Source organism: Scyliorhinus canicula, chromosome 8 (genome assembly GCF_902713615.1).
Source record: "Scyliorhinus canicula chromosome 8, sScyCan1.1, whole genome shotgun sequence".
NCBI classification, from domain to species: domain Eukaryota; kingdom Metazoa; phylum Chordata; class Chondrichthyes; order Carcharhiniformes; family Scyliorhinidae; genus Scyliorhinus; species Scyliorhinus canicula.
The window spans coordinates 97,365,762-97,375,484 of record NC_052153.1 but is presented as its reverse complement, the minus strand read 5'-3'; the positions used below and the strand labels follow the sequence as shown (position 1 = coordinate 97,375,484).

Here is a 9,723-nt window from a genome sequence, read left to right as displayed (position 1 = left end):
AAGCCACCAGGTTCATGCTTTTGTAGACCTTTTGGAAATGTCACTGACGTGAATATTCAGAAGAAAATGTGCGAAGTGCAGCGGATCAAAACGTTTTGCCTTGTAGTGCAGAACAGGGATGAAATTAAAGCAGATAGCTGTACAAGAAGTTTGCAGCATAAAACAAGAGGTTAATTTCACCAAATCTAAAAATAAAGAGGATAAATCCGACACTGGAGAACATGAATTAGATTTGGAAGATATATTTGGATTTGATGATTTGTTCTGTATTAACACAATTGAAAGTGTAGACAAAGTTCCACAGGAAATTTCCGAAGCTTAAAAAATAAAACTAATCACAATTGTTCAAAATCTGGATGATTGGGACAATTCAAAAAAAGATTGGCGGAATCGATAACCAGATAGAATTGCACGCTGGCGCAACATCGGATATCCGTGAAGAATCATACGATGAGCTAGAAGAGGAAGACTATGAGGGTCTATTTACTTTATTTGTAAGTAGTGACGAGGTGAACACAAGTAGCATACAAGCTGTGCAGGTCAACGGCGAGACTAGTAGTTCTCAGCTGGACTGTGCAGAGGCTGACAATGAGAGGGCAACAGACCAGTTAAGAGCACATCAATTGTGAACAGCCAACATAAAAATGAAGACAGCGACGAGACGTTTACTCCAAATGAGAAGCACAAGACTATCAAAGATACATCAGATAAGCCAAAGGAAACTGATATTAAAAACCTCAAAGGTGAATCAGATGAGCCGAGGGGACTGATCTTGAGAACACAAAGAGTAACTGCAGAGCAACAGAACTTGTACAAACGTACGACTTTGAAACCAAAGAACAACTAACCTGCGCATTGCAATTCAATGACAACAAAGTGTTGGAACTTGCAGTAACCATGCAGCGCGGAAAGCAATCCAGATAGTAAACAAGCAAGGGACTGCAAGACATTGTTCAGAAAAAAGCATCATTCCAACAAATTGGAAGAGTTGGTACATGCTCCAAGACCAGAAATCAAACTGTTTTGGGGCAAAGGAGACAAGACATCAACACCACAAGCACAGAAAAAAGACCACGTCAGACAACAAAGGTGTTCAACAGTGACATCAGTCGAAAACCTGATCAATTGAACTGATGACTGATTGGTTATGTACCACATTACTATAGTGAATACTGAGTACAGACTCAAATGGGCAGCATGGTAGCACAAGTGGATAACACTGTGGCTTCACAGCACCAGGATCCCAGGTTCAATTCCCCGCTGGGTCACTGTTTGTGTGGAGTCTGCACATTCCCCCCGTGCCTGTGTGGGTTTCCTCCGGGTGCTCCGGTTTCCTCCCACAGTCCAACAATGTGCAGGTTAGGTGGATTGGCCATGATAAATTGCCCTTAGTGACCAAAAAGGTTAGGAGGGGTTATTGGGTTACGGGGATCGGGGGGGGGAAGTGTGGGCTTAAGTGGGTTGGTGCCGACTCGATGGGCCGAATGGCCTCCTTCTGCATTCTGTGTTCAATTTGTGGATGGTAAAAAATGTTTAAAAATTGTTAACATGTAACAATATTAATTTACATGTACAGAGCATACATTGCTTACCATGTATATATGTTTGTAATGATGTACACACAGCTTTAAAAAAGGGGAATTAGCAATATGTATATTGCAAGAAATACAAAGGGTCAACAATTTGATGTTAATACTTCTCACCACCAGATGGAGATAAGGAGCAGTCATATAAATCTCATGTGACTCCTGGGATTCTCTGCCTCCCGTCGCTGAAATCACGTTCGGTGACGGGGAGGAGAATCTGTTTTGGCGCCAAACTCAGGAGCCGCACCGTTTTTAAAATTCTCTGCCCCCCGAAAATCGGCGTACTCGTGGAGTATGCTGCGCCAAGTATCCACCGCCTCAGGTCAGTGCCTGAGTCCCGCCCCGTGATGCTCCATTCCCAACTGGCCGAATTCCTGAAGGCGTGGAACTCGTGTGGTCTCAACATTCGGGATCCTCGCGTGGCGGCTGCAGACTCAGTCTGGAGCTGCCACAGTCAGGAGAGGACTGATCGGAGGGTAGGGTGGGGGCGTCATTGGAGGCTGGGGGCAATGTAGGCTGGCGGTCCCGGGAGTGTGAGAGGTCTATGTGGGGCACTACTTTGCCCATCCAAATCAGCGGGCTGAGTCCGTCATGGAGCATGGCGCAGCCACTGCAGGCTGCTGCCTTGTGCATGTGCGGCCTCTGACCTGGAAGTGCTGGGAGCCGTAGCGGCAGGTAGAGCTGCGAGCTCCACGACAGCTCCCAGCTAGCCCCCAGCAAAATGGGAATCTGTGGCCTTTTGACGTCAATTATCCTGGCATAAAAGACCAGTTTTCCCGTTGGTGTGGGGACTTAGTCCCAAAAACAGAGAATCCAGCTCAAGGTGCTTCAGGATGAGATAGATTAGTTGCATCGTGTAGAATTCTGCAGTTAGAGATAGCATAGTTTAATTTAGTATCCTTATACTTTAGGAATATTTACAAATCTTATTTAGCAGTGTTAATAAATTAGTTTTGTTAGTTAACAAAGCTTGTTGTTCTTTGTTCAACACAACGCATCCAAGCCACCGAGGTAAAGCAAGACAGAGAACAAAACACTCAGAAGTGGGGTTGGGAAGGGGAATGGAGATATGGGTGGACAATGTTCAAGGAAAATGATAAGAGATTGCCTTTTCAGTGATAGTAACATTAGGAATAGTGAGGCCATTGCAAAAAAAAACTTACAGTCCAGGCAGATTGCTCCACAGTAACTTCATTGCATACTTGTAATACTAATAGATTATTATTAGTATTGCATTGAACATGTGATAAATACACAATGTCAATACATAAACATAGACATCGGATGAAGCGTATGGCGGGTAGTGCCACTCAGTAGAGAAGATGCGTGGAGAGATCGGTCTTTAAGAGGGTCATTCAGGATTCTGCTAAGAGCAGGGAAGAAGCTGTTTCTGAATCTATTGGTGGGTGTTATCAAACTTTTATACCTTCTGCCTGATGGAAGAGGTTGGAACAGAGAATAACCCGGGTGGGTGGAGTCTTTGATTATGCTGTCCGTTTTCCCAAGGCAGCAGGAGATGTTTACAGTGTCAATGGATGGGAGGCGAGCTTGTGTGATAGACTGGGCTGTGATCATGACTCATTATAGTTTCTGACGGTCTTGGGCCGAGCAGTTGCCATACCAAGCTGTGATGCAGCCAAATAGGATGCTTTCTATGGTGCATCTATAGAAATTGGTGAGAGTCATTGTGGACATGCCGAATTTCCTTAATTTCCTGAGGAAGGATAGGCTCTGTTGTGATTTCTTGGTCATAGTGTCAACGAGGGTGGACCAGGACAGATTGTTGGTGATGTTTACACCTAGACACATAGGTTGATACATAGGTTTACACCTGTGGCTGCACTGGGTGCTACAAAGAAATACAAATTCCAGATTCACGTGTGTCAAAGTTGAGTTAGGTTTTACTTGGTCGTAATACGTTAATAATAGAGCAGAATTTCAAGGAACTTATGGGGTCAGATGAGACGTAGACTGGGGAGCTAAAGTGCAAGTGGGAAGAGGAGTTGGGAGGAGAGATAGAGGATGGTCTATTGTCAGACGCGTTGAGAAGAATCATTGAGTCCACAACATGTGCCAGGCTCAGCCTGATACAATTCAAAGTCGTTCACCAGGCTCACATGACAGTGGCCCGTATGAGCAGGTTCTTTGGGGTAGAAGATAGGTGTGCAAAGTGTGAGGGGGGGCCAGCGAATCATGTCCACATATACTGGACATGCCCAAACCTTCGGGAATTCTGGCAGGGGGTTGCAGATGTCATGTTCACGGTGTTAAAAACAAGGGTAGCACCGAGTCTAGAGGTGGCGATTTTCAGGGTGTCGGAAGATCCGGGAATCCAGGAGGAGAAAGAGGCAGACGTTCTGGCCTTTGCTTCCCTGGTAGCCCGGAGACGGATACTATTAGCTTGGAGGGACTCATAGCAACAGAAGTCAGAGACCTGGCTATCGGACATGGCTAGTGTGGTGGTATGATTTGCATAGCTGTCTGCCATTGGTGCAGAACACTGGCTTACCATTGGCCCTGGTCGGTCATGTGCCCCTCGACCGATTGGTTGAGACCAGTCATGTGACGGCTCCCCGATTGGTCGAGAGGCTGAGTTAACCCCGCCTCCAGAGCAAGGTATAAATACCCAGAACTCCCAGCGGTCGTCCATTTACTGTAGTCGACCGCAGGGCTAACTTCTAGCTTATTAAAGCCTAACTTTTGTACAGCAACTCGTCTCACATTCGATTGATGGTTCATCAGCTAGCTTTCTCTGTTTGGAGAAAATCAAGTTCGCCTTGAGAGGGTCAATGTTAGGGTTCTTCGTCGAGTTCTTTGCGGAAAATTAATCGTCAGCAGAAGGGGGTGCGGCGGCAGCGGGGGGGGGGGGGGTTAGTTTAGCTTAGAGTAGGGGGTTAAAACAGGTGGGACCTGTAAGGGAGGAAGATGGCTTTTGCACTATGTTTATAGATTCATGTATACCATTTATTTTGTTGTCGCTGTAAAACCAAAAAATACCTCAATAAAATGTTTCTTAAAAAAAAAAATAGAGAAAATTCTAGTTACTTTATGGCTTTGAATAATAATCAAAGCAACAAATCAACAGAAAAGCATATCCGAATAATTTCAAATTGTCATTTGCAGTTGGAATTGAGATAGATGCTGATGAACCAACTGAGACAGAGGAAGAAGATGATGATGACAGTGGTAAGTAAACATAATTACGTCTTTTAATAAATGTCATTGGTTTATCAACAAAAGGCATTTTAATCATGTAAAATTATTCTATCTAACAATAGTATTCTGAAACATATCTTTTCTCAAACATTTTAAACATTTATATTTATTCATTTTTATGCAATGTGGGCTTTGCTGGCCAGGCCAGTATTTGTTACCCATTTCATAATTGTCCTTGAGAAGGTGGTGGGAGTTGCTTTCTTGAACCACTGCAGTCCATGTGATATAGGTATACCCACTGTGCTGTTAGAGAGGGAATTCCAGGATTTTGACCCAGCAGCAGTGAGGGAACAGTGATATATTTCCAAGTGAGGATGGTGAGTGACTTGGAGGGTTACTTCCAGGTTGTGGTGCTTCAATGTATCTGCTGCTCTTGTCCTGGGTGAGCACAGTAAGAAGTCTTACAACACCAGATTAAAGTCCAACAGGTTTGTTTCAAATCACTAGCTTTCGGAGCACTGCTCTTTCCTCAGGTGAATCCTGTCCTGGGTGGTAGTGGGTTTGGAAGGTGCTGCCTAAGGTGCCTTGATGAGTTCCTGCAGTGAATCTTGTAGATGGACACTCAGCTGCTACTGTATTATCCTGGGTTGCTGGATCACCAGTCCAGTGACAATACCACCACACCATCACCTCCCCCTCAAATAGTGAATCCCATTAATCCTAATAAGCCTTGGCTTAGTGTCAGTGCTTTTGCATGTTGAATGGGAAGTGGGGGCTAGTTGGGCGGGTAGTTGGAAGGTTTTGATGGTCATTGGGACATCGGGGAGAAGTTGAGAAGTTTGGGACATTGGGAGAGTAGTTGGGGATGACAGGGTGGTCAGAGGGTCCTGTTGGTGTGTGTGTGTGCGTGTGCCATAGAGGTGGGGTCGGGGATGGATGAGAGGGAGAGTTCAGTACTGCAGTCACCTATGTGGTAGAATTGGTTTTACTCCTTCTGATGCTTCCTGGGTGATGCACTATCAATTACGACAAGACGAGAGTAGAATGTAATTGAGGCTTTATTACACAGAGATGTGTGGCCTCCTACAGCAGCTGAAAAAATGGCTGCTGTACAGAGGGCACACACACTTATACTCCACCTACAGGGCGAAGCCAGCAGGCAGGGATCTAGCCCCGTACCTATAGTACAGGGGCCTTACCGTTAAACCATATATACAGTATAATACATCAGTGGTGACTACCACATTCACCCCTGTTAAAAATGAGTCCAGCAGGGGCGGTGGAGAACTATATACACATAGATTGCTTTTAAGATTTACAGAGAAGATTACAAATTTAGACTGTCCAGTGCCTTGATCTGTCATCAGGAGCGCCGCAGTGCTGGTGGCGACTCAGGCGTTGGCTTGGTCTTCGGTGACTCCGGGAGTGTGTCGAAATCCTCTTCATCCCCGGGTGGGAGTAAGGGGAGAACAGATTGTCCTGGAGTGGGGGCTGCGGTGGGGTGCGTCGGGGGAAGGGAGGGTGGCGCCGGGGCAGAGTGGGGGTGTGTGGGGAACCAGCTGGTGCCAGGTCCCTGAGGGAGACTGTGTCTTGGCGGCCATCGGGGTACGCTACGTAAGCGTACTTCGGGTTGGCGTGGAGTAGCTGTACCGTCTCAACCAACAGGTCCGCCTTGTGGAGTCGCACGTATTTACGGAGGCGAACGGGTCCTGGAGCTGCCAGCCACATTGGGAGCGAAACCCCGGAGGTGGACTTCCTGGGGAAGGCAAAGAGACGTTCATGGGGGGGTTTCATTAGTCGCGGTGTACAGGAACGACCGAATGGAGTGAAGTGCGTCCAATTCTCCCGCTCCACCTGCCCATTGCCCCTGGGGATGTAGCTGGTCATCCTGCTCGAGGCAATGCCCCTATTGAGCAGAAACTGGCCCAGCTCATTGCTCATAAATGAGGATCCCCGGTCGCTGTGGACGTAGGCGAGCAAACCGAACAGAGAGAAGATGGTGTTGAGGGCTTTGATGACGGTGGCAGACGTCATATCATGGGATGGGATGGCAAAGGGGAATCGGGAATATTCGTCGACCACACTGAGGAAGTACGTGTTTCGGTCGGTGGAGGGGAAGGGCCCTTTGAAGTCCATGCTGAGGCTTTCAAAGGGGCGGGAGGCCTTCACCAGGCGCGCACGGTCTGGCCAGTAGAAGTGCGGTTTATAATCTGTGCAGAACTGGCAGTCTCTGGTGATAGCCCTGACTTCCTCAATGGAGTAGGGCAGGTTGCGGGCCTTAATGAAGTGGTAAAAACGGGTGACTCCTGGGTGACAGAGATTGTCGTGCTGGGTCCGGAGTCGGTCCACTTGTGCGCTGGCACATGTACCTCGGGATAGGGCATGGGGTGGCTCGTTGAGCTTACCGGGGCGATACAAAATCTCGTAATTGTAGGTGGAGAGCTCGATCCTCCACTTCAAGATTTTATCATTTTTGATCTTGCCCCGCTGTGTGTTATTAAACATGAAGGCAACATGATGAGCTTCCTGATGAGGTGCTTGACGGGCAAGGGACCTAAGGTGGGTAATATGGCAGCACCCACGGGCCACACGTGTCCTGGGGCAGGCAAGATGGCAATCTGCATGGGGATTACCCTAGTGTGTCTTATGGGGTACCATCATCCAGAGGGTGGAAGATCTGGGCCAATATGTTTTTGTGGTAAATGTATGTTCATTCAGATAAACAACTAAAATAAGCAATTTGCACATTACAGTTCAAAGGTATCCAAAATTATTGGTCCCAAATAAATTAGCTAAAAAAACTTTATTCAAATCCATCATCTTTACTTGGATTACTCTGGATGCCTCTTTGTCAAACCAGACTCGAAACATTAGCTCCCTTCTCTCTCCACAGATGCTGTCAGGCCTGCTGAGATTGTCCAGTATTTTTTCTTTTTGTTTCAGTTTACTTGAACTATGCTTTGCATATGAAACATAAAAAGAGGTTTTGATTTTTCATTTACATTATAGTTACAGTAAAATATGGTGTAATATCATTTTTTGTATTCTTTAATAATGAAGCACAACTGATATTCTGCAACCCGTATACTGAATGTTCATCATAACTGCTTCTTTTGTTTTTTTCTGGCCATTATTTTCCCCTTTCAATGATTTCCCTCTCTCCCGAAAATGTGGATCATGTTGGGGTTTGGGTCTCAAGTGATTGGGTACCTCGTCCAAGAAACTTTACCTCATCAGTAAGAATGGACACTGATGTGTTTTACAATGGACCACATAACAGTGAAGTCTAATATAGTCCTTTCCTGACATTTACCTGATCACAAGTCCGAGCAGAAAAAGCTGGATTGTGATCAGAAGAGGGAACCCTGGTTAATTTTCCGTACTTTATCCTCGTGGATCTGAGGCCAGTTAAAACAACCAATCTGCCACCTTGATTGAAACTTGTTATTGTAGCGCAAAACCTGGAACTTTCTGGTCTGTCTTGCTCGGCTACTCTGCCATTTCAGTCATGAGAGGAGTTTCAATCTTTCTGATTTTAATGTAATTTTTCTGACAATGCAGAGGAAGAAGTTGTGAAACAACCAGTGACGTGTAGAAAGCAACAACATACTCATAAACCACCTAAAGCATCTAAGGATGAAGAGGATAGCTCGGAAGAAGATGTTAAACTCAAACAAAGAAACAACCGGAGGAGACCGCGGGTTCAGAATGGGATCAGAAAGAACAACACGGACAATGAAGATGATGAAAGCGAAGAAGAAAACAAAGAAACAGCTAAAAATTCAAGGACAAAAAACAAAAAGAATCATGAAGTAGAGGAAAGTGATGATGACAGTGAACTAGGAGAAAATAAGAAAAGGACAAAGAAACCAGTGCATAGTAATAATAGAAATAATAGAGCCAATACGAACAAAAAACTGAAGGATGAAGAAAATAAAAAGCAGAAACAAGCAAACAATAAAGGTAACAAGAAGGGTGAAATGGGTAATGGGAAGGATAAGAAGAAGAAGAAAGGAAAATCCTCCAGGTATTTGGTTTCTCTTTCCTGTGCATGGTCATTGTAGTAGATATTGTTTTAATACAAAAGCATCAGCGTAATGTAAGACAGAGAGGTGAATGCTAACCGTCTTGATATATTTCTAAAGGCACAGGGATGAATATAGTTTTGTTCTGTATACTGACAGAAGGGTATTGCTTTGATGAAATATCCCATCACACTTTGTATGGGACATAACTGAGAATTAAATTGAAAGACAATCAAACTAGAAAGATAGTTTAATAAGGACATGGGGAGTCCACACTGAATAAAATAAAGAAACAAAGTTTTATTTACAACACAATATATTCACAGCCCGACAGATCCCTCCCGGATTCCTCACTGGTCGCTGGCTTACTGGCCGACATTTTATACAGATTCCCCACCCCTAACGGGGGAACTCATACTCCGCAAGGGCCACGGGGACGATAATCATTCCCTCTCCATTCTGGCTATCATAGATAGTATATTCTAACTTTGGTGAAGGGAATGGGGAAAGCAAGAAGGAAGGAGAACTAGTTATCATATTTCACGCTTTGTATTAGTGCTCAATTTGGTAATAATGAACAAAGTGCAGGAGATTTCCAACATCGAAGACAGCAAAGAATAGATCCCCTGACTCACTTACGTCCTGCACACATGTTAACGTGGTCCAAAAGTGGTGTATTTTTAGGGAAAGGCACCCTTTGGGGACAGAAATTGATTTTTAAATCATTAAGATAGGATGACAATTTTTCTAGCACTTAAAATGTATCTGTTCTTACTGGGAAGCATTGGAGAACAAAGAGGCAGACTCATAAAACAAAACTATGGTTAGAAAACCACCTGATCCACTGGGTTAATTGATCTCTGCAGAGCTATATAAATAAATAATCATAACCCCTTCTTTGAAAGTGCCTCGACCTGTCAATCAAAAAGCTTTTAGGAGGTGATCGTGTGTGAAAT

At 44.9% G+C, this 9,723-nt stretch overlaps 1 protein-coding gene across 1 annotated transcript in view; it reads left to right on the top strand.

Moving 5' to 3' along the window:
- The first annotated feature begins 356 nt into the window (after positions 1 to 356).
- The window catches only part of LOC119969907 (transmembrane channel-like protein 2-A), a 144,983-nt gene continuing 135,616 nt past the window's right edge, over positions 357 to 9,723 (top strand). The window contains exons 1-4 of the mRNA XM_038803883.1: positions 357 to 555; positions 651 to 818; positions 4,710 to 4,772; positions 8,304 to 8,769. Of these exons, the coding sequence (XP_038659811.1) occupies positions 357 to 555; positions 651 to 818; positions 4,710 to 4,772; positions 8,304 to 8,769 (896 nt within the window). The remainder of the gene's footprint in view (positions 556 to 650; positions 819 to 4,709; positions 4,773 to 8,303; positions 8,770 to 9,723) is intronic.